At 43.4% G+C, this 24,720-nt stretch overlaps 1 protein-coding gene across 2 annotated transcripts in view; it reads left to right on the top strand.

Moving 5' to 3' along the window:
• The window catches only part of CTTNBP2NL (CTTNBP2 N-terminal like), a 26,293-nt gene extending 3,232 nt beyond the window's left edge, over positions 1 to 23,061 (top strand). Inside the window, exons 1-5 of one of the 2 annotated variants that reach the window (XM_009272730.1) lie at positions 297 to 368; positions 4,825 to 4,932; positions 15,446 to 15,676; positions 18,023 to 18,130; positions 18,936 to 23,061. In XM_009272730.1, coding sequence (XP_009271005.1) covers positions 4,834 to 4,932; positions 15,446 to 15,676; positions 18,023 to 18,130; positions 18,936 to 20,417 — 1,920 coding nt within the window. In that variant the 5' untranslated portion in view covers positions 297 to 368; positions 4,825 to 4,833 and the 3' untranslated portion in view covers positions 20,418 to 23,061. Of the gene's footprint in view, positions 1 to 296; positions 369 to 4,824; positions 4,933 to 15,445; positions 15,677 to 18,022; positions 18,131 to 18,935 lie in introns of those variants that run through there. The other variant, XM_009272731.1, reaches the window with a different exon arrangement.
• Positions 23,062 to 24,720: the final 1,659 nt, after the last annotated feature.

Genomic DNA, 24,720 nt, shown 5'->3' with positions numbered 1-24,720 from the left:
TGGGCTTGGCTTCTCTCGTCCCTTGGCTTCTCTCGTCCCTTGGCTTCTCTCGTCCCTTGGCTTCTCTCGTCCCTTGGCTTCTCTCGTCCCTTGGCTTCTCTCGTCCCTTGGCTTCTCTCGTCCCTTGGCTTCTCTCGTCCCTTGGCTTCTCTCGTCCCTTGGCTTCTCTCGTCCACCGCCCCCGGGGATGTTGTGGAGTCTGGAGGTTAGAGGAACTAGGTGATCGTTTTAATTTTCTCCCAAGGAGCTGCAGTTGCCGCATGCTGGTTGTTCAAGGACTTTAGCAACATTTTGAACGTGGACGTTACGTATTTGCTTCAACCAAAGTAGTACTTCAACAAATAACTGGGCGAGGAGGGTTTTGGGGGGTAGGTGTCCTTTCTCCTTTTAGTCCTAAGATACAGAGGTGGGGGATTTAAACACTGCTCATTTTAACCTGATTCTCTAAAGTTCTGATGCAACGCCAGGTAGCATTGTGGGCGCACAATTATAAAGTGTATGTTCGTTTTTTTGACATAAGCGTATCACGTAATTATTTTAACAATTCAAACATCATGCTACACATGCAGCAGCATTTTTAGAAACTTGTCTGTCAAGAGTTTTCAAACTACTCGTTTAGGTTCTCGTATGAATGCGATTACGCCCATGCAAGCTCCTGGAAAATATCAGTTCCTCTTTAGGGACAGGAAAAAAAAAAATGAAGCTGATTCAGGATTATAGACATAGCGGCATTGTTGCATTGGCGTAGCTGTAACCGTGGCTTATGAAAGGAAATACCCCCCTTCAGAGGGAAGAAGGAACGAGAAGCTACGTTCTTCACAGTATTTTTAAAAAAGTAGAAGAGTTCTGAGCCAAGTGCTTGCAGTGTATCTTGAAGCTTCCACTTGACAAACTCCCCTGGCTGTGCCTCGGGCTGTGCGCTCCGGCTGTTCCTTGGTTAGTGCCCGCTGCGTAGTGACTCAAACCTTCGCTGAAGTCGGTGGGTGAAGTTCTTCTGCGCTAGCAATGTTGGTTAACTTGGTTCGTGCTCACGTGTATGTGAGCCTAAGCGAAATGTAACCTCTAATGGTTTCATAATCATCGCAGCGTGATTCAGTGGTGGAGGAGCTGCCACGGTCTAGAAGCTTATCTCCTTTGTTCCTGAAGTGGCACATGCCAAAGATAACTTACCCTGGTTTGTTAGCTTGCATGGTTGTATGTACGCTTGAACTGGTCTTGGTATTTATTTTCAGTTAAATACTGGGAAATAACTTTCAAAAGAAGAGTTTTATCCCTTTCAAGGGTAGGTATGGGTCTGCTGAGGAGACTCTTTAATGGTTCATAGCACAGCTACAAAGAAGTTTACCTTTAGGCAAGCAGTAAGTCATTATCTTTGTTTATGCTCTGAACTCTTGCTTATTGTCCAAAAATGGTGGTATATCTCAGACTCAGGGAAAATATTTATACCATCAGACTAAACAATGAGGTCCTTGTGGTTTGTGATCTTGTGTGATTGGACTGGCCAGGATATTTCACTGAATGTAAAGGGGTAGCATGCCCTGGGTATTGCTAGATCTTGTTTCCAGTGCTGTGAAACTCTATCTCTTGGTTAAAGGGTTTGAAATAACGGGTCAGGTTCCCCAGCTGACGACTACAGATCTGTTTGGCAGAATGGGACTGTTTGCAAGGGAGAGAACTGGGTAATTGAATAGGGTTGGTGTGATCTTTTATTAAAAAGTGGGACGAGGGAAGGCACAGGGACGTGTAACCGGAAAGCAGCCTTGGAAAGGTCAGCTCAGGAGCCTGTGACGCTGGAGGGCCAGGAAGGGATTCGGATTTGGACAGAGGAGGAGGAGCTTAGATATGTGCTTATTAGCTCTTTGATCCAGAGATGCTTCTTGTTCTTGTAAAATAATAATGTAAAATGAATAGAGCTCTTTTCCCGTTTTTCAGCTCCCTAGTATTGAGCGGCCCTAAAAGGGGACACTTGGGATTGTTATAGATTCAGCGCAACGGGTATCTGCCAGTTGTGCTCTAATGCATTAAAAAGTTCCTTGTAAATCATTGCAGAATACAAGTGCGATTCAGCGGGGTTTTTTAGGGCAGTGACTTTATTTGTAGCATCTGCTCCCAGTCTGTCGCCTCAGCAGCGTGGGATAGCCCATGCAAACAGAGCAGTTAAAGGTCTTCTATAGCAGCAGGTTGCACACAAGGAAGCTGAGGCTGTACCACTTACATATCTTTAATGTTACCTGTTGTTGTATAAATGATTGCTGTGCCAACTGGCTCCTGCTCTTTACTTCTGTAAGTATTTTTACCCATATATTTTAGGACAGGGCTTGTTTATGTTATTAAGCTGATTAAAGACTATAGCCATAGAGGCATGTTAAGAATAGCATGGCTTATTTCTATAACACTGTGAAGTACAAGTCACAATGGGAGTATTTAGAATATAGCATAGAAACGATTACCGCCCAGACTAATTGCTTTAAAATATCAAACTGCAGTTGGTAGCTGTCCATGCTCTCAGAGTGTGCTGTTCGGTAGCTAATGGAGAGATGCAGCTGCACGTTCCCATGTCTTCTCTTTTTAAGAGAAAAGCACAGACGCAGTCACGTTGAAAGTCCATGTTCAAGGTTTACTGTCCTGGGGTAACGGAGTTAGATGACATGCTTTGTTCTAAGATCTCAAAGAAAACTGCCTTTTTAGTTCTGGTTTATAATGCCACAAAACTAATATAACTTGATGAGAATCTGGCAAAAAAAGCTGTTGCTATTTCCCATCAGTACTGATTCAGTCTTAGCACCTCGGAATTTAGTCTGAGCAAGGACTGAGATGGTTTTGAAATTAAGTTGTGCATCCCCTAAGCAGACGTTCAGATGTTCCGTATTTAAAACCTGCCCAGGGAAGTGATGCAGCTCAGGCTTAAGTACCAACATAAGCACGGTAAATGTTGAAGGCTAAAAACAGGCCCCCTCTTTTCTCACCCCGTATGGCTACTTATTTATGTATTAACATTAATTTGCTGCTTCTATTGCACTCTCTCCCTTTTTGTGTAAGATGAGCAAGTTGTCAGTCACACTCCTTCTATGCGATCTCAGCTAGCCAGGCTCCCTGTGGCGACAGAACCGTCAGCAGATGTACCCGAAGCTGAGGGAGATGGTCAGGTTCACGTCCTGGACGACTCTCTGTAAAGGTCTGTCAGCTGATCTGAAAGCGTAGCTGTTGCTGAACAGCGACCAACGCTGCCCTGGCCCGCTGAAAGGGGATTTGAGTCAATATAGTCAGTTTCCTAAATGACACTTTTGTGTCAAGTCTTCATCGGGCTTTTTTTTTTTTTTTTTAAATTATGACAGATGTGAACAGGCTTACCAAACACTCCGCTCCTGTGTTTTGCTCTTGAACATACGTTAATGGATCTGCAATAGGGAACGTACATGCAATGCTGACAGATCCGTGGTGTCCAGTTAAATTGGTTTTGGAACAACCCCAATACCCCGGACAGTCCTGGTCACTTCCACTGAAGTTTCCTTGAGCAGCCCATGCCAATGGTACGGCTGGCCAGAGAAGTCTGTAAGAAACGTTGCTGCTTTATGGAATTTCATGTAAAACGCTGTGTGAAGCAAGAACGCGACTGCATGATGAGCAACTTGCCTGCTTAGCAGAGGGGGCACGAAGTAGATTTCTGATTTCTCTTGCTGTGTGAAGGCTACCTACTCCTCTCTGTAAGCAGAACTTTCTATTCCCAGCAACTGGAAAACTGCTTTGGCATAAACAAGACAGAACTTGCATTTGTGCGTAATTCTCCAAGGCACAGTTATGCAAATCAGTTGTAAAGCAGCAGTGACTTCAGAAAAATTAGAGTTGAGTTGAATGTTTTAGTTGGATAGGTTTCTCTAGTAAAGGTTAAGTTAACCCTTTAAGACTTGCCAATGAAGTGGAGTTTGATACCTCTGAGTAGCTGCTTCGTGCTGTAGCATTTTCTGGTTGATACAAAGAGTGGCGAATGATGGATGTGACTTGGACTCAGAAAAGTATTTGATTGTTGCGCGAAGCACAAGAGTATATCATCAACGGGTATATTTGCATCGGGGACAAGGATTTAGTCTGTGAAATTATTGCCATTGTTAACAAAATAATGTAATAAAAGAGCTTATTACGTGGCAGCGTTAAGTGTATCGGCAAAGATGCTGGGGAGAAAAAAGCTTTTTGTATATGCAGTTCAGATGGTGGATCTTTGTTCTTATGTGAGCAGTAAAATTGTATTTAATAAATGATGGTGGTATTGAAACAGTTTGAAAGAATAGTAATTAAATGTGTGTTTTTTGTGGCATTGATTTTTGTAAAGTGGTTTGGGCCTGTTCCACTAGTAATGCTTAATGGCATTCCTAGGAAACCTATCGTAGCACTGAAATGTTAACTTTACCATTAAGTTTGTGTAGCTGGCTCAGTTTGGACCGCATTCATCGCAGCTCTTCGGTCTCCTTTCAGGGATGTTTGCAGCTGTGTGATCCGGATGTGTAATTTCCAGTAGTATGGCTTTTAAATATCTCTGTTTTTCCCTCTCCTGTTAACTTTGGCTGCTTCTTGGTGAATATTACACTGTCGTGTTAGCCCATACGTTCTGCCTTCCCCTTGGGAAAAGGTGAAAAATGCATCTTCTACGACTGGTCTTGGAAGTTAAAGAGAAAATGTTTGCCTTGTGTATTCTCCCCTTTCTCCCGCGGGGCAATTTGCAGTCCAAAAAACTGGAAGCTGAAGTTAAATGGAAATTATATGTCATAGCTTAGAACACTGATTTTAATGTACAAAGAAATACCTGGTAAACTATGTTCCATTTTTCAGGTTTTCAGGATGAATCTGGAAAAACTCAGCAAACCAGAACTACTGACGCTGTTTAGCATTCTTGAGGGAGAATTAGAAGCAAGAGATCTTGTCATAGAAGCCTTAAAGGTATGTTGTAAGTACCACAATAAGAGACAAAAATGACAACAGTACTACTATAGGTTCTGCAGAGCGCTTGCATCCAAGGTGAAGTTCAGAGGCAAAGATTTATTGCTGGTTCAGAGTCCCATTTTAATATCAGAAGTATTAGATAATAAATGCTGTATATCATTCTACGTCTTGGAATTCATTATTGAAAGCTGGCTGCAAGAAGCATTTCAGTGCTGAAATACAGTGTTACGCATGTGATTTCATCCTTTCTGATAAAGAACCGAGTGTTTCTGCTGTCGTGAGAAATGTAAAAGGTCTACGTGACTTCCTTCGTTGGGTTTGCTCTCCTTTAGTAAGGAGGGCTGCTTAAAGCAGAAACTCTCCTCGCCAGGAGGGATCACAGATTAGTCTTTTAGTGAGAATAACGTCACACTAAGAAAAAAGCATCCGTGGCTTTGTATTGTACTAAGCCAACGTAGGCTGGCACTGCTGCCGAGAGCCGCAGACCTGTGCGCTCAGCTACTTATTCTTTCCCTTTGCTGGCACAAGCATTAGTGTAACCTTCCAGTGAAGTAGATAGCAGCTAAAACTAACCCATCAAAAAAGTTAGTTTCAGCCTGTGTCAGTGCAGCTGAGGTCATGGTTGTGTGAGCACTTGTGATGGGACAGGGCAGGGGGTGGTGCTGGAGCAAGTGGAACCTCTTCTTGCAGGGATGGCTCATGCTGCGGGAAAACTGTGGCCGAAGTGGTGTTACTGTATGTGGCGTTAGCTCTGTGCTTCTGCTTCCCTTGTTCAGGTAGCATGGGCTGCGGCACTCCGTGGCCGGTTTGCTGTGTTAATGTTGAGCCTAGACAATACTCCAAAAATGTGTAGTCCGTGTGTAATACTGCTGCTTTTTGGAGGATGCTTAGTTGACGCTCGGCCTCAGTAAGGTGGAAAACAAATAGTGGTATAAATGATGGAAAGGATCAATTTTTGAAGAAATGAGTTGTGACAGGGTCGAGTATTGAAGGCTTTTTCAAGCTGAACTGTCACCCCTCATAATGTTTAAACTTTCAGCTGTTTCAGAAGAGGAATGGCAGCTCGCAGGCCTGAGAGCTGCGGGGACTTGGTTTTCCAGCAAAAGCTTCTGTAGCTTGATTCCAAATACAAACCCCTTTTGGGCGGACGGAGGGAGATCCTTCTCCAAAACAGTCAGGACAGTTATGTGTTTATTGTTAATTGGTTTTGCATTTAGACAGTCTTTTTGTTTTGGAGGAATATTGTTACCCTCTCAAAACTATTGATCGGGTGGAAGGCTTGGCTCCTCTCTTGGAACAGACTTGCCAATCTCTCCTCTGTCCTGGGATCAGTCTTCTAATTCTGTGTCGTCAGAATGTGTTACCAAACAAGCATCAATTTAATATCGCCCTGTGAAATGCGTGTAATGGAGCACGGAGGGACCGATGGGAAGGAGTGCAGCAGCTCCGTTCCAAAGGCTTTTTAACGTGTACCTTCCGATAGCAGAAAGCAATTATCTTTCCTGTTGAAATTTAACCTGCAGTTCCCTCTTGCATGAGAGATTAATATAGTTAGAATACCCTTTGACATAATTTGTCAAGTGCTCATGACGGAGAAGAAATTAAATGAAATTGTAACCTATATTTGATAATTATGTAGTATAAGATACCGAGCTAATCAAAGGTTAGTGCATGTTTTCCCTCTTCCGTAAGGGATACACGGTAATGTTTCATCTTTAAGAATGGGAGGAAAGCTGAGGGTGGTAGGAAAAGGGCAGTTAAAGCTTTGAATCGGAGCTGGCTCTTGCTGCCCGCAGCCCTGCCTCGGCTGCCCGCAGCCCTGCCTCCTGAGCGCGACCTCGCGGGAAGATGGAACCCCTCCAAAACTGGCCTGTGCCTGCGGCAAATGGTGAGATGGTGTAGGTCTCCAGCTGTGCTGTTACTCGGGTCCAAAAGCTGTGTTCAGTAACGCCGCAGCTCAAGTCTGGCTTCCTGCTGGCAGAGGGCTGCGTTGCCCTTTCCGTACGTGAAAGGAGAAAAAGTCATGTAAGGACTTAATCTGGTGGCTGGACAGAGTTTCAGAAGCAGAAAACTCCCAGCTTTGTGTTGTCCGTTTATTTGGAATATACAGTTAGAGAAATTCTGGCCTTACTGTGCTTTTCTTTTTGTTTACTGATAGTAACTGTGGTAACCGCTTTACAGTGCTTCACCGGCTGAAATAGTTTTATTGTGTGTGACTGTAATTAAAGAAAAACCCACCTTCCTAATCTCTTTACTCACGTTTTGAAACATATACAAATGCTGCCCTGAAGAAAAAAAGCCTTCTAAGACCAAATGAAAGATTGAAACTCTGAGAGCATTGAGGTTGACTTGCACGCGTTGGATAAATTGAGCTGCAACGTACACTGAGAGGGGTCGAAACACGCGGGGCTGGCGGGAGCGTTGGTTGTTCCCTGCACAGAGGAATCATCTGACTGTGGGCTCGCAGCCGTCTCTCTGTGTTCCCCGAGTGTTATGAACAGCGTATTCTGCCTCTGCAATCAGATTGCTTTGGAGGCGTGGTAGTTTTATATTAAGTGCACGTGTACGTTGGAAAGAGGCGGAGTGGAACCTGAACCTTGTTAGAGGATTGCATGATCTTAAACAATGGCGGTGTTTTTCTCCAGCAGTTACGTGAGACACATAGGTGTCAGTGGTTAAAAATCAGAGCTTTATCTGCCTATTTACTTCCCATATAGTAAGAAAAATGCATTTCCCCTCAATCATGGGCTAATTTGACTTCTAATTCAGATTTAAATGCTTCTGAACTCTGTAGATGTTTGAGGCAGATCCTTTGGTACGTTATAGGAAAGAACGAGCACTTGCAGAGAAAAAGAATACCTTAATTTGTAACTTTGTAATTTGATTATAGTACAGTCTGCAATAAATGATATTCCTGCATGCTTAGAGAAAAGCATTTAGCATCTGGCATCTAGCAGAGAGAATCCATGCGTGCAGATGACAAAGCCTAAAATAGTTTTCTTCTCCCTCATGATACCAGGCCCCTTGTTGGCTGGCGCTGGCCCCGTTTCTCACTGTGTCAAAATCGAGCTTCTGAGCCTGGCTTTCCAGAGACTGCTTGCTTAACGTGCTCCTTTGCTTTCCTCCCTTTTCTTCACCTCCCCTCCCCAAATCTTCACCCTTTCTTCCGTGCTGCTGGGTTCTGCCTGGGTATCTCTTTGCACCCTGCCCGGAGGCGGCATCCCTCCTCTGCATGCTGGGAGAAAGGGTTTAACTCCTGAGGTTTATTTGTCTGGTGCTCAGGTTCATATTATAAAGAGCAGTTGTTAGGTCACCTCTAATTGATGCTTCTACCATATCATGACTTGCCCTTGCTGACTTCTCTCCTTCACTGTTTTCTTCTGTGGTTTACTCTTTTTTTTTCTTGTGTTTTGTTTTTAATTGAGCGGTGGGCGTTCGTGACAGGGACCATCATCTCTCCCTGTGCATTTGCAGTAGACCTGGTCTTGACTTTTGACGTCCTTTTCAAATTGCAATGTTACTTCAATTCAAACGCGAGATACAAGTATAAAGGATTAAGTGAACAAATCTACGGTATTCAAAATATTCTCTTCCAGTGCTTCAGTTTGTTTCCTCTATTTTAAAACCTCTTTGAAAAAAAGCTTGCTTTTTTCCCTGAAAGTAGCTTCCTGTCCACTACATAAATCTCAGTGTTCTTCTCAGAACAGACCTTAAGTCTCACTTCTTATTGTGCTCCTTTTCCTGTAGTTATAATTGTATTTAAATCGTCCAAAAAACCAGATGCTGTCAGAGAGTTGCATAACGCTACGGGCTAGATTCTCGGTCCTTATTGCCATGTAGAAAGGATTGCATGCGTGAACCACAGGTTAGTCTTCTGAAATAGCACACCATGGTTGGAAACAATTCAATATTTAAATAGGTCTCTATCGCTATGTTAGAGCACTTTGTTCCCTGACCCCTGTTCTTTAAATTAGAATTTTCCATACATTAGAAATGAAGTTCTGTTTACTTTTAGAAAACAGGAAACAGCTTTCTGGCTTACTCTTTCATGTTAATAAGGCCTTAGGCAGTTTACACTGGAATAGAAACTATCTATTTTGTGTTAATGACGGGGAGCTGGTATTCATTGCTTTGCTTCTGAATTCAGTGATTCACTCTATAAAGCAGTATTAATGCATTGCAAAATTAAGTGTTCATTTGTCAGTGGATTTAGAAATTAAGTTTACAGTGCAGTTTCAAAAACTAGAAGTCTACCTCTTGTTTAAATAAAAGTTCAGTAATATAAAACCTTACTGCAGATGCTAGTAAATCTTTCACAGATGGGGCAAAATGGGCTTTTGCATCACTTATAAGCAGCTTAGATCTAGCAGTATTCCCATGGGCGCTGTCCTCCTGGAATGCGGGCTTTTCTTACAGCTTTTCTTGCAAGTTTGGGGAATTTTTTGTTTATTTCTTGCTTGAAGCGGCACTGTTTGCCGGTATTTTTTGAAAGATTGATTCTTTCTACCTTCTCAGTACCCAGATAAGTCCTGAATGAAGGAGCAGGGGTGGGGGAATGGCTTCCATGCTGGAATGGCTCCAGCTCTGAATTTCAGCCGTCCAGGTGTCGTCAGGCTCCCTGTTTTAACGGTGACCAAAGTGCAGTTTGTGAGCACGGTACAGCCCCCGGGCCATCGTCACAAGTGTGCTGGGAGCTGTGCGTGGCCAAGCTCATCCTGGGATTTGTACTGTCTGTGCTACAGACCAAAAGTTCCCAGGAAAAGGAGCTGCAGTTTTGTGCTGCTTGATATTTCCCAAGAAAATTTCTTACATTTTTCAGAGCTGATAACAGGTCTTATGTCTTATGTGGGCACATCTGGGTAGCTCTCGTTTATCTGGTTTGTTCACTTGATATAATGATGGCAATTAAGACAGATACTGTGTTTGAGCAATATAATTTCTGCTGTTTAGATCTCTGCTAGGCATCGCTTCAGAGCTGGAGCTAAAGTAAGACTCAGGATCCCACTCCAGCATTTTGACATTTATTTTCCTGCAAAGCAAGTGGTCCCCACCCCCATTTCCCTTCCCTCTGTCAGGGATTGCTGTGACCTCAGCTTGTCTTTATTCCCAATATCTGTCTTGGGGGAGAGAAGCTAATAAGGAAGTTCAAGGCAGTAAGAAGCTATATAAAGATTATACTACACTCTGCAGCATAAAGGAGGAACTTCTGTGCAAATTATTACTGGACAACTGCATACGCAGCAGCTACAGTTAATTAACATTGTGTTTGTGCTGTGCCGAGGGTTAAAACCTAAACTTTAAAATTACAGGCAAGAGTAATATTCTACTTTGTGTCCAAAAAAAATACTTGAAACAAGTGTTGGAAATTCCCCGTTTGATGTTCCAGTAAAACAAGTTGTAAAGATTATTGAAGGCAGAGAGAAAATGCTGTCTCATAAACAAGGTTTCAGAAACAGGAAATCATTTATAAAAAAAAAAAAAAAAATTACACAAATAGATTATGGGAAACATTCATCCCAAACCAGTCTAGAAATCCCAAGAGGAAGCAGTAGCTTTTCCCTGACAAAGCGAAGCCTTTGCTTTGCCTGCCTGCACAGGAAACATCTCTTCAGTTGTGTCAGATACTGCTTCTGCTCCATAAAATCAGAATTACCTCTTTTCAAACGGACTAGCAGTGGTCAATTACCCTAACTCGAGCTAAGAGCCAGCCAGCTTAAAGCGGTACCCTCTCTGCGTGTGCCTAATTCTTCTCATCGTCAGGAGTTTTATTTTTAAGAGTAGTTGACGTGCGTAGCTGCTTCCTTTTTTTAAGAGCAGCCCAAGCTTACATGTTATCTTTTTTCCTGTTGGGGGAGGGCAATTTAATAGTCTTCAAAATCGCCAAATAGTCCATTTAGTTGCTTTTGGAGTTTCAGTGTTTTGATAGGAAACGCGTAAGTCTGCATATTTGAGATGATACAGGTGGAGATACTAAATTAGAGGATCTTCTAATTGCAGAAGATTGCATCTTCTTTCAAAGCGCAGTTGATGTTGTTGGAAGTATGTATGTCATCTCTGGTTTTCCAGATTAAATTTTCCACTTCTAAGTTAACAATGCTTTTTGTAACCTTATTTCCTTATTATTGAAGCTTGATTTCCTGTGGATTTATGTGCTTTAATAGGTTGATACTGGGATCTGAGATCTAAGTTGTTTTTTTCCACTTTGGGTTCATTAATAGACTGTTTCTATTCCATCATCAGGTTGCTTCTGTTTTGAAAGTTGAACAAAACCTGTATTCAAGACTGAATTCCAGTTCAGACAGGACAAAATCAAAACCTTTGGAGATGTTTGTACGTGACCTCCAGCGTTACAAGTTGAGCTGAAGAGTTGCCTCAGTGAGGAGCATAAGCCATGGGAGAAGTCACTCGTGTGTGACAGCTCGATACCTGTATAAAATAACCTGTGTAGATTATGGCACTGAGACTTAATTTTAGAAGAGCTGTCCTGATTGTTTTAGTGACAGAGGTGGCTGCTCAGTGGGACCCTTGGCACAGAGGTGTCGGGGCAGCCGCCTGAAAATCCGTATTTGCATTTCCAAGTGCATGGTGGCCCAAATGCCAAAGCACTGGATTTGTTTTTGTAAACTAGATGTGGTCGGTGTGGGATGACCTGTTTAAGACTTTTCCTGGTCTAGACAACTTTTAATTAAATGTTTATGTTCTGCTAGCTACTGAAGAAGAATAGCTGGACTTCAGAAAGCTATTAATGTTATGATAGTCTCAGCTGTTTGTCATGCTAGTTCAGGAAAATACTTAATTGCTCAAAGTAGCAAGGAAGAACTTCTTGTTCTTTCCCAGGCAGGAAATAAACCACCCCACTAAATTCTCAGAGCCCAGTGCTGCGAGGAGCAGAGGGAAAACATGGCTTTTGTTACACCTTCAGTACTTGCAAGAAACCAGAGGTTACAGGCAGTGGGTGTGACCTTAACCCTAGTTCTTTAAGCTTTTATTAGAAGGAACTTGCCCAGAAGTAAACTCTTCAAGCGTCCCCCCGTTTGCTTACACTGTTAAAGCACAGGCACCCCTCTGAAGGGTTTCTCCCATGTTTCTGTGTGGCTGTAGAGTGACTGGCACCGGGGTGGGTTGGGTATAAGGGAAGAGCATCTTTGACATCTGTCAAAGCAGTTAGGCCAGCTGGATGAATATCCCAATTCGTATTTACAGACTTTTTAATGTTTGAGTCACTTAGAAATTCCATACACACTTGTAGTGAGGTTTGGTTGAGTCATTTTTATAAATCCTTCAGAATAACTGAAGACTCTCAGCCCCTCAAAAAAAAAAAAAGCCTGTAGTTTTTCCTGTGATTCATTAAACCAGGGGCAGCTCATTATCCAGGGCCACCCTCCCATTTCCAGGGCTGATCTTTTCCTTCCTCTTCTTTTTTTTATGTAAAATTAGAACAATATCTTAAGCTCTGATCAAAGGTGTCCACTGTTCCTGGTGGATATCCCTGATAAAGAGGGAGGGGTATTCGTGAGTGTGAGCTGTTCCTCTGTATTTGTTTACTGCAAGGGTTAAAATACAACCCCAAACCAGTATCATAGGACAAATGTCCCTAATTGGGTTTGGCCATTGAGGAGATATGGAAAGAAAAGTATTTTGTTTTGGCTTTGTTATGCCTCTTGTCAAGGTAATGCATACACTTCTCCCTTTGAGAGCAGAGATTGACTTTTTTTAATTTTTTTTGTGCTAATCACATGGTTGCATCTTAGAATATAGGCAGGACCAGAAAATCTCATCAGCTATTTGAGTTAAAGCAAAGCTTTATTGTTTATCTATCAGTCTTCTGACCTATAAAGCTCAGTTACAGCAGTTTGTGTTTCTGTTTCAGTATATCTATCTGTACCAACTGGTGAGCGGGGTGGCGTCTGGAGCATCGCTACTGCTCTTCTGTGCTCGAGGGAAGCATTCGCGTTTTCAATACAGTTTACTGGGACATCAGAAAACAACCATTCCAATAAATACTGGCTTCTAAGTTGTCTTTTCATTTTAGTCACTCAGTCTTTCCTATCTAAAAGATGTCCTTAAGCGGTCCCATAAGAAATGGGTAACAGTTAGCCATTGATAGTTTGCCATTCTTGTAAGCTGAAAGGGTTTCTGAAGAAGCGCGCAGCGAGGCTGACGCAGTTTCGCTCTGTATTCAAAGCAGATAGCTTGTTTTCCACCCTGCCACAGCCAAATGCCGTTTCACAGCATCAGCAGAGCTGGGGCTTTGTGGAGCTTGTGCTAAGAGCCCTTCGCCAACTCTGAAAAGCTACCGTGTTTAATTTGGAATGGCTTACTTTCTGTTTATGCTCGTAAGGATGCCCAGATGTGAGCAATGCATACCTAGAAAGCCGAAGCACACCTGGTAGCATGCAGGCGGCATTTGTTTGGAGCAGTCTCCCGAGGCAAAAACATGTCATGCGTGTGCTCTGTCCAGAAAAGTGTATCGTAACTTTCCTCTGTAGGTCACACAGTGCTTTGCTAGTTAAACATGCTAAAGTGTGCTTTAAATTAAACTACTTTAAAGGTGATAGCACACTGTGGTTAAAGGTGCTGGGGCTCTTGCATTTCAGAGACAGGTGGTGTAGGTAACCGGTGCAGAGGAAAGCCCACATCTTTATGGCCTCACTAAGAACGTGCCTATGCAGAACAGTACGTAATCATTTATGTGCTCTAGAAAAGTAAAGGTATGAATTATCTCATAAGGGCTGGTTACCATGACTATAATGAATCAAGAAGAATCAAATTTAAACCTCAGATTTGGAAGGTATTCTTCCTTGGCAGGGTGCATCAGCTCTGCCATGCATGGGATTGTGCTGTCAGTGTACTTGCAGGAATGAAACACCGTCACAGGTTTTTCACAAATGCATAGCATTTAGCCCGTAACCGTTTCAGTTGAAATCAATGATTAAATTTCTTGGAGCCGAGGTAGGTCCGTTCTGAGGGCTCTTTTGAGTTTAGGTCTGTTTTCCCTCTTATGTTTTCATATGGTTTCTTACCGTGGTGGTATACATGTAGGTAATATTTTAATATCTGTGTGTTTATGAAATCTTGTTTCGTTTTTTAGAACTTCACAGTAGTCATTTGGTAGGATAAGGCTATCGGTATCCTAACAAACAGATTTCCAGCTGGAATGGCTGATTCTAAATGTTGTAAATGTAAAGCCTAGTACATGTGAGCTTCCTTGATTCTTACATGTCACCAAAAGAAAACTAATCATTCCTCTCTTGCTTCTTGAGAAACTAAACTTTGTTTAGTCTGGATGAGAATATTAAGGATTTTATTAACAATTTACAGATTTATAGGCTACTGCAAGGAAAAAAACTCTCTAATTGCTCAACATGAAATTCTTTGACGGTGACATAATCAAGACAACCACACAACTGCTCTTCCACTGAAACAGCAGTAAATGATTAAATCTTTTGTTGCGCAAGAATTGATACTTACCTTCTTTCCTTTTGCACAGTTGTGGAATGTAAGTCATGGACATAGGTAGCAGGTAGCTGTGGTATGAGGATGTTAGTAGACTGAATATATTGTGGAGATGCTGTGGTTTTAAGCAAGACTTTCCTTTGTTTCCAGTTTGTTTGGGGCCACTTGGTTAAAAGACATTGTTCAACTGGAGGGACAGTGGGAAATTAGTCGAGCACGTGCTTCATGTAGCCCCCCCACACGCACTTTTCAGACTGCCTGTGAATAGTATGTAGTTGCTTGTGTTCCAGCTGTGGAAATGCAAGTGTTTTTTGCAAATTTTTTCGAGACTGAAGTATCTTACCTGGAGAGCAGGTGGCTTCTAGGAGCAGTTGTGAAGCAGGGGGGAGATCCAGCTGTGTGGTGCTGGTTCAGCCTGCGGGAGCTGGGCTCACTGGCATATATTTGATCCTTCTAGATTTTATTGTCTTTTGTGGGGGACCATCAACTTTTGCCCATTTTAAATGTATTAATGAGGGTTTTTATTAGCTGGGAGCCTAGCTGAAACCTTAATTGTTAACAGTTTAAAAATCCCTTCTGATGATAGAAGGGTTATTGTCCTCTCCATACTCTTAACTTTCCATAGTCTTAACTTAGTTGATCAGAGTCTGCATTAATAGTATGTGCACCTAGCGTGTTAAAAACACGGTGTTTGTCCCCTTGTTACTGGTCTGATCAGAAATGGCAAGCTCCAGGCGGGCTTTGCAGATCACACAGGTGGCATGGACTGCACTGCTGTTCAGCAGGCAGGTCACTTGACCAGTTTGTCTTATGAATTACTGTCTCGTTCTTGCCTATTAATCAAGGACCTTTAACATGACACACTTGTGTGTTTTCCTGTCTGAATATTCTTAATCTTATAGCAGATAACAGGATATGAATCAGACTGTTTTAAGATCTCTTTATCTCTAAGTCGAAAACTGGGGAAGAGGAATATTAACTATAAATTACTTTCTTCTTTAACTAGCTTTCTATTTTAAGTATATTGAAATGCAAATTTGTTTTTGTGTTGCAGGCCCAGCATAGAGACACGTTCATTGAAGAACGCTATGGGAAGTACAACATCAGTGATCCATTAATGGCTTTGCAGAGAGATTTTGAGACCCTGAAAGAGGGAAATCATGGTGAAAAGCAACCAGTATGCTCCAATCCGTTATCTATTTTGAAAGTGGTGATGAAACATTGCAAGAATATGCAGGAAAGAATGTTATCTCAACTAGCTGCTGCGGAAAGCAGGCACAGAAAGGTAAGTTTTGCTTCAAATAGGCTGTGTAGAAGTTAATAGTTATATTTTTATAATACATTAACTTCAGCAAAAACACTTAAATGCTTTGAGTTCTGGTAACTGAAAGGGCTTTGCACCTTTGTTTAAACTTCTCACTCAATACGATGCAGCTGGTAAGCTTGTTAATTGTAATTCCAAAATTTGAAATATATGCAAGATGTTCTTGTTAGGACACACAAAAAAGGAACTAGCTTATTCACAGCTGGGAGGTATAGTGCTTACCAAGATGTAAGAAAGGATTTCTGGAAGACTGAATTCTCAGCAGACATACCACTGTTCTGCTTGTGACTTGTTCTCGGTGACTGTTGAAGAGCTGGTACCAGGTGCTTATGGGAGTGCACCTCCTTGTGCTTTCCTGAGGAAGTATGGCATGACCAAAACTTTTTCATGCTATTTGGCCTCTTTAATAAAGCACCTATTATTCTTCATATGTAGCTTTAACATACATTGACACCAATTAAGTGCTTGGTCTGCGTGTCAAACTGTACTTCCACAGAGGTTTGCTCCTCCAGCATACCGTAGTTTGCTAGAGGAGCATAAAGCTGCACACAAGTCCGAAAGCAAGAGTCCACTGAACTCTGCTTCTTGGAGTCTTGCTACAACATAGTCTCTTTATGTAACTAGTTAGCTTTTAAAAAAAAACACGTTTACATGTTTTTGTCCTGCAGTAAACTTAAACAAGTCAAAATGACTGAAGTATTTGTCCCTGCTGTGTAGTCAGGGCAGAGAATAATTACCTAAGAGTACATCGCTGGAATCTGCGACTGGGAGGAGCTCTCTGGAGCACCCCTGCAGTCACCTGCATTGCAGCGCTGTATCTTAACCTCTTCACATACTTCTTTTCCATCTTAAAAAATAGCTGGTATTTTTGCTTTTACTTGTGTCAGTGGCAGACTGTGAGGTGGTGCCGTTACACTGGTGTCTAGAAGCTATCAATGTCAGATCTAGGTGTACGTTTGACTAGTGCCTGTGCCAATACCATCCTGTATTTTTTCAGGTATGTCACTCTTGCTTTGATTAAAACTTACTAAATCATGTACAAAGATCTCAAGCACAAGTAGTTGCGTTCTGTTTCTAATCAAAAAGTTCAAAGTTGAACCCTCTGTTTCATTGCTCATCAGCATGTGGGTTTATTTTCCCATAGTCTGTTTTGATGGGGATAAGATAGAGCAAGTTCCTTTCAGTCTGTGAATAATCTGAAGCATTTCTGTTGCAGAAACCTTTCTATGACATAAGCAACCAGCCAGCTTGACGTTTACATCACAGACTGTGCTTAGGGTGGGCAGCTGGAGGTATCTTAAGCTTTCGGTTTGTCCTCTTAAGTCACTGGAAGTAACAGCAAGGCTGTGTGTTTCACTTTTCAGCCAAGTATCTAGCCAAATCGTGCTATTACAATCAGATACTTTTCCCCTTCTCATTCTATCCTTCCTGTCTCCTTCTGTAAAAAAGTTCCTTGTGTACTTAAAGGTATTTAAGCATTGTTTGGAAGCTTAAATTTCAGGAAGACTGAGGAGCTGCTGAATTCAGGGTGAGCATGTGTTGGGAGAGCCTAGAGTTTTGGTGGTGAGGTACGGCAGAGTCTCTTGGAAAGTTTGTATTCTGGCTCTTTTGTTGAGTTAACAGAATTTCAATTATTCATGTAATTCAGCGTTAAAGCTGAAGGAGCTCCTTAACTGGGTCCTTATGGCAAGCAGTTTCATTTCAAGAGCTCATCATGTTCTTAAGTGGAAGAACAAATTAATGTTCTTTAAAATAAACTTTGCACTGCAGTCCTCAAATCCCCTGTAAGAAACTGGGGGAGAAGCCTGTATGCGAATTACTGCTGAAACCGTAGCAAGGATCTTCTTGTTGTAATTGTTAGTGCCCTGGGTCCCCTGGATGCGCGTTCTTCGGGGCAGTGCCTCTGCTGCTGCTGGGGTTTATGTTAATGGTCCTGCCAGGAAATTCTGGTGAGGGCACCGTACAACCAAGGACGGGTAACGTGAACTTCTCAAGGCTATTCTGCAGTCTGGACGAAAAGCATGCAATTTAGCTATTTAATAATAAAATGAAGATACATACAGCGTGAGGTTTTCCTAACTTCTTTCGCAAACTGACTTAACTATACCAAATAATAACGTAGTACTGTAACTTGTCCAAAAGCTGCTTTTATGTGATTTTGAGTTGGATTCGGATGTCTGAGGCTGCAGTGGTTTCTCTCCCGTGTCATTTGGCTTCGGACCGTGTGCGAAAGCGCCGATCTCTCCCTGTGTTACGCCAGCCTGTAAGTGTGCCTGGGCATCAAAGTGACCGATGTTTGTTTGGCAGGTGATACTGGACCTGGAGGAAGAGAGACAGCGGCACGCCCAGGACACGGCGGAGGGGGATGATGTCACCTACATGCTGGAGAAGGAGCGGGAGCGGCTCACCCAGCAGGTACGCTTTGGTAGCCGGCAATTACCCAACCCACGGAAAGCTCGGGCTCCTGGGTGGTGAACGCGGTAGTGATGTCTAATTGCACCTTCGTGTTGAAAGAGTAGTAGGGACCTCCCTCCTCTGTGAGGCACTCCTAGCTTTTATCATTTTGATATGAAAAACAACCTTAATTTTTCGGGGTGTTTTGGCAGCTGAGCAGTGCTGAAAGTTATTAATAGGCAATCAAATGCTTTGAAATCTTACTTCAGCCTGAAATCTGAGAAGTTCTCAAGAACAGGGCTGCACTTAGAAATGATAGGGCTCTCTAGTACTCAAAATTCAGAATAAGTCATGAAAGATCTCCTGGGGGGGTTATTCAGAGATTATAATAAATATTTAAGCTACTGTTCTCTGTTACTCAAGTGCTGTGGACTTACTAAACATACATAACACATCAGTATCTTAAAGTCTAAATGCCTTTAAAAGGCAAATGGACAAAGTAGTAAATGAGGTGGAAGGTAGCTTTGCTCCAGCTCGCCTGTTCAATCAGTGCATGGCAGACTGGGTGTATATCTCACTAAAGGTCAATTGAATTTCATACATGATAAAACTACTAGTATACAATATATACATGCAACCTGAGTCATACAAGACTGTCTTGCAGATACCTGGGGCAAGAACCTCTTTCCTAGCCATTGCCATCTTTTACCGTGTAATTTCTCTAAGATACATAGTAACCTCATTCCCTTTTGGGGCATTATACTCCATTTACTTTTGGGAGGTTTTGTGGTTCTCTTACAGTCCTTTTTTTGTTCTTGTCTTCCAGTTGGAGTTTGAAAAATCCCAAGTGAAAAAGTTTGAAAAAGAACAGAAGAAGCTGTCAAGCCAGTTGGAGGAGGAAAGGGCACGCCACAAGCAACTGTCTTCCATGCTTGTAGTGGAGTGCAAGAAAGCCACTGCCAAAGCAGCTGAAGAGGGGCAGAAGACAGCAGAATTGAGCTTGAAATTGGAAAAAGAGAAGAGTAAGGTGAGTAAACTGGAAGAGGAGCTGGCGTCCAAGAAGAAGCGGGGTTTACAGATGGAAGCACAAGTAGAAAAGCAGCTCTCAGAGTTTGACATTGAAAGAGAACAGCTGAAAGCCAAGCTGAACAGAGAAGAAAACCGTACAAAAGCACTCAAAGAAGAGGTGGAATGTCTGAAGAAAGCCCTGAAAGAGCTGGAGGCTTCTTGCCAGGAGCACAGTCCTACCGAGCCTTTGCAGCCAAGCCCCTCGGTGATGTCCAGAGGTATTGCAACTGACAGTCCCACAGTGAAGTCTATGTCTTGTCAGACAGAGTGTCTGCAGGCAGACCGAGCAAATCCTGCCAGCACAAGCAAAGCTGTACACGCCGTGTTTCCCAGCCCTACTACACCTACTCATTCCTATGCAAAATCCAATGGTCATTGTGATACAGAGATGCAGACGGGTAGTGAGCTACTGCAGACAAATGCAGCAGAGAACCAAGTTCAGAAGGAGAAATCTGCTTGTGCAGCCTCAGAAAACGCAGTTGAGAATGGAAGTTCTCCTGTAAGAACAGAGTCACCGGTGCATCTGATGTCCCAGCTCCCTTCCAGTGGGGTCTCCCTGTCTCCCAGCGGCACAGCTGCCTCCTCTCTAACACCTTCTCCCTGCTCCTCACCAGTTCTGACTAAACGCTTAGTGGGAGCTTCAGCAAGCAGCCCTGGTTACCAGTCATCCTACCAGGTGGGGATCAATCAACGTTTCCATGCAGCTCGGCACAAGTTTCAGTCTCAAGCTGAACAGGACCATCAGTCAAGTGGTCTGCAGAGCCCACCGTCACGGGATTTGTCTCCTACTCTAGCAGATAACTCTGCCGCCAAGCAGTTGGCCCGCAATACAGTCACTCAGGTCCTTTCCAGATTTACCAGCCAGCAGGGACCTATTAAACCTGTCTCCCCTAACAGCTCACCTTTTGGCACAGACTATCGAAATCTGGCAAATGCTGTGAGCCCCAAAAGCGAATCCGGTCACTCCCCAAGCCCTGGCAAGGTTTCCAGTCCGCTAAGCCCGTTGTCTCCTGGAATTAAGTCACCAACCATTCCTAGAGCAGAAAGAGGGAACCCTCCACCCATTCCTCCAAAGAAACCCGGCCTCGCTCAGTCACCTGCTGCTCCTGCTCCACTAACTAAAACCTCTTCCCAGACATCCTCTCTGGGTGCCCCCATGGACGTGGCAAGTAGCTGCTCTAACAACACTGTAGTGTCAAATGGCAAAGACATTGAGATACTCCTGCCAACTAGCAGCTAGTCTCCAGAAAATGTGAATGTGACATTCCATGGCTTAGCATCCTAGAGCTAAGACACTGTTTCTCCACTCCATGTTATTTATTTCCATAGTAGCAGATTCTGTCTGTATAAAGCATTTAGTATATTTTTTCTTTTTTAATAGGTAGGAAAATATTTTTGTTTATGAAGAAACCTTAACTACAGCTATACAGTAGCCTCAAAATGTCTCACGGCAACAGTCAAGTCATTAGAGATAACAAGAACCATAATCATGTGGTGGGACCTAACTATCAAACTCTAATGGGACTGAAATGCTACTTTTAAATTATGCAGAAATAACTTTTGCAGACTTTTTACTCCAGATGAACATTTTATAAAAAGTGCCTGAACTAAGCCTGCAATATGAATGTGATTCTCTGAAAAAGGTGAGGAGGGGGGACCATCTAGCTGCAGAAACAAATTCTTCTACGAGTCCTGAATGTTGAAACCAACACTGTTTTTCTTTTTAATTCTTTCCATTTGCTAAAATAAGTTAGCAAATGTGCTACAAATTCTGCAAGGTGACCACCAGATTGACGCAGCCAGCATACTTTGTCCTTTAGGACATAGCTCCTAGCTATTTGAGGAAGCACACATAAGCTTCTTGGGGTAAAATTTAGCCATAATACAATCCAGATTACTTTTCTCTCAGTATTCATTGTCCATGTAGTTCTTTTTGCTCTCCTGTAACACATTCTGCAGAGATGCCTGGGTGCTTTAAATGGCTAAACTCTGGTTTCTGGTGTGTCACCTTGAATTTTCAAGCTCTTCAAGCATTCTACTGTTGTGTGTAGAACTTCTGAGAAAAGGATCTTGCTATTACTTGACAAAGATCTCGCTATTACTTGAAAAAAAATCACTAGTCCATATGATACAGGTTTTTTGCAACAGTAACGTGGGATCTTCTACTATAAACAAAAGCAATAATTTTGTTCCTCATCTCTATCAGTTGTGTCCGGCTGACCTGGATTTTACCCACTAGTTAGCTATGGGATCTTGCTGGCTTTCCTTGGCTGCAAATACAGAACCAAATCATTACTGTCGTGTAATTGAATTATGTATATACGTGTAAGTAGTTTCACACACATACATACTAAATACACAATGTATTAGGAAAATCTTTATCTATTCTTGATGTTCTGCCTAATATGAAGAAAATGCAATTCATTGAGATTAAAAAAAATGACTTGGTGAGGAACTGCCTGTTTGAGGCAAATCATGTGTGTGAAAAATTATTTGGGCCCAAGGGGGGAGAAGCAACTGATTCCTGTGCAGAAGCGTTTGCTGCAAGAAGTGTAGTCCTCACTGCAGACGTGCCGCGTGTGCTGCCCATCGTTCAGCGGCGCAGCATGGTTGGTTTTCTGAGTCACTGGGGCGAGAAATACAAGACAAACACACCACAGGTCAGTGGCAGAGGCTGAGAGCACCCTAACCCTGAGTTAATTATCTCAGGTGTTGTATGTGAACTGATCCTAAATTTAGAAACTGGACTTGCTGCTCAGTGTCGGTCAATGTTCAGCGTTTCCCTCTGCAGCAGCGTCACCTTTACGCAGAGCACAGCTACCCACTGCCAGAGACGCTTTCTCCTCTGTCATCTTTCAATATTTAATTAGACAAAATACATCCACCTTTATTGTAGGAAAGATCCCTGCGGCAGCTGGGAGGATGCACTACTGTACCTGACCTGATAGGTTCCTTCTAGCTTTGAGTCTCGTTTTGTAGGACATCAGAGCTCTTGTGCTGCTTTGAAGTGGCTGTTGTCTGAAGTGACCCTGCTGTTCTCTCCCGCACAGCCATGGCAGGTATTTAGACTAGAACAAGAGGTTTTTACAGACCTTTTAGTAGCCTTTTAAATCGTGGTATTATGTGCTACCGTTCCCAGTCCAGTGGAACGGGCTGTGTACGAGCTGTAGGGAGACAGAGGCAGCCTAGAGATAAATGGGCAGTGACTCTTTTGGAAGCACATTTATTACTTTTTTAACTTTTAAGTATCCACAGCAGATTTTTCCTCTTGATGAGAGTAATTGTAAAAACTGATGGGCAGACGGATTTCTGGCCCATGTATCACTTCCGATTTAAAAGTGAGGCTTTTGTATACACTGCTTTACGTGTTTCTTTGCTTTTACGTTAATCTAAATGGTATTATCCCCTTTCTTTATCAATAGCTCTATAGAGAGAGATATACTATGATGAAGTCTATTAGGAAATGCACTGAGTACTGTTTCTTCTAAAATATAATGTGGGAAGGGGGTATGCAAAAGAATGTATTTTTGCTAGTAGCCTATCTTCTGAGAGAAACTAAGCACAAGATATTAAAATGGATCCAACTAATTCAGTAAGACATTTAGAGTTAGTATTTAACTGTTGATGTAGATTCTGTGTGGAAGCAACTAAATATTTCTTCTATAACTCACATCTGTTACAAGCAGACATTGTTGCAGAGTTTGTCACTGGCTAATGGAGTATAATGAAGTGCAAAATGTATACACTAGTATTAATTCATTAACACTTGTAAATTTGTAAAGCCAAATGTACCAAGCTGAAGTCTTTAATCATTTTTATAGCTGATGGCATTAAACATGTTAAACATTCATATTATCAATAAAGGATTTTATTTTTAAGATGTGCAAATTGCTTAAGAAATTGGAGTCAGGACTGTGTGTGGACTGAGGCTGCCTAGCAGGAAACAGTCCAGGTAGTGATAGCTGGGCGTCTGTATTCATGTGGAAAATTAAGCTTTAATGTATGCTCTGAAATGTCAGAAGAAAGCACATTTCTTCGGAGTACAATAGATAATGAGCAATTGTGGCTGGCTGCAGTCCGGGCTGAATTGCTCGTCCATCTCCCCGCCTCTGAAACTGGTGGTGCCGTCGCCTGGGAGGTTCTCTGTGGCAGCAGTGTGCTTCAGGTGACACGGCACAGCCAGCTCTGGACAACCGTGGCTTTTAGGCATTTTTAAGTAAAAACAATTTTCCTGGATTACCTCTTTGCCGCAGTGCTATGGTATTAAACCGATAGTACTTTGGGGGTATTATACTAACAAACACTTCGGGGTTTTGGGGGGAAGTAGGTGTGCCAGCGCGCTGCTGACGTTTTTTCAAGCAGGATACAGAATTTCTGACAGGACTCCCCTCAGCAACGTCGGCACTCCTCTGCCACGGGGGAGCACAGCTCGGTTATGTCACGGGATACAGCTGAGAGTGTCCCAGCCCGGTAAAGCGGCTACAGAAAAGTCCCCTTTGCCCGGGGTGCAGTGTGTCCATGCGAGGAACCAGCACCTTTCTTCCCTGCGGAGCTGGGGGCTGCTCTAGGTGCCTCCCAGCCCAACTGTAGGGAACAGTCCACAGCTGCTTTGTCTCCCTGATACATGCCTCAATAGTGACCTGATTTTCTTATCTTTACATCGGTTCGGTTGAACAGGTTTTGCAACAACCTGGGAAGAAGCTCTTTGTTCATCTCTTCAGGCTTGATGACATTTCGGAGGAGTGCTGCGCGAGTGATGGTACCTGCTTCCTTCCTGTAACCATCTTCTCCCCTGACGCCGACACCGAGGAGCCCAGGCAGGAATCGGAACGGGGGTGCGTCCCAGCTACAGCCCTGCTTGCTTTTTATAGCACAGAGGTGGAAGGTCCTTGCCCAAGTCTGGAATGCCTACAAACCCTTCTGCAAACACCACTGTACTATGTTTCTCTTGCCCTCTGATATGCCATGCTGTGTACAATGGGCGTTAATCCCAACTCCAGCTGTGGGTGAGGCTTAAGCCCATTTATAGTGCGATGAGCCGAACCCGGCCCTGCGTCCCTGCTCCCAGCCATTTTCTGCGCAGGAGAGAGTGAGTCAGTTCCTCAAACACAAGGCTTCTATTCAGTCCCCCCAAAACTCACCCACGTGAGCTCTGCCTGGCTGTGCCCCGGCTGACGGGGACGCGTGGCTGTGCGTACAGTGCTGCGTGCGTGTGCACGGAGCAGGGGGTGAGAAGAGGGGCCGCAGGGGGGTTTGCCATCTCTCCCTCGTGCAGGCAGCAGGCACGGCTCGGTGGAGCGCTACAACCATGCTGCGACGTGCAGAGTAATCCCTGCACCTTGGGAGCGCTGCGGCTGCATCCTCTGACCCCCAGCCATCCGACGCTCGCTCCTGGGGCAGATGTGCCGCCTGCCCGCCCCGCTCCAGCCCCGCGGCCGGGCCCTGTTTTCTCGGTGTGAAGCCAAGCGTTACCGAGAGCTGGCAAAGGCCGAGTCGCTGTTTCTCTTCTGCCAACGTCCCCCCGGCTCCCCCCGCCCCCCCAT

The sequence above is a fragment of the Aptenodytes forsteri genome, unplaced genomic scaffold (genome assembly GCF_000699145.1).
Source record: "Aptenodytes forsteri isolate BGI_AS27 unplaced genomic scaffold, ASM69914v1 Scaffold142, whole genome shotgun sequence".
NCBI classification, from domain to species: Eukaryota; Metazoa; Chordata; class Aves; order Sphenisciformes; family Spheniscidae; genus Aptenodytes; species Aptenodytes forsteri.
This window is presented reverse-complemented; position numbering and strand designations above follow the sequence as displayed.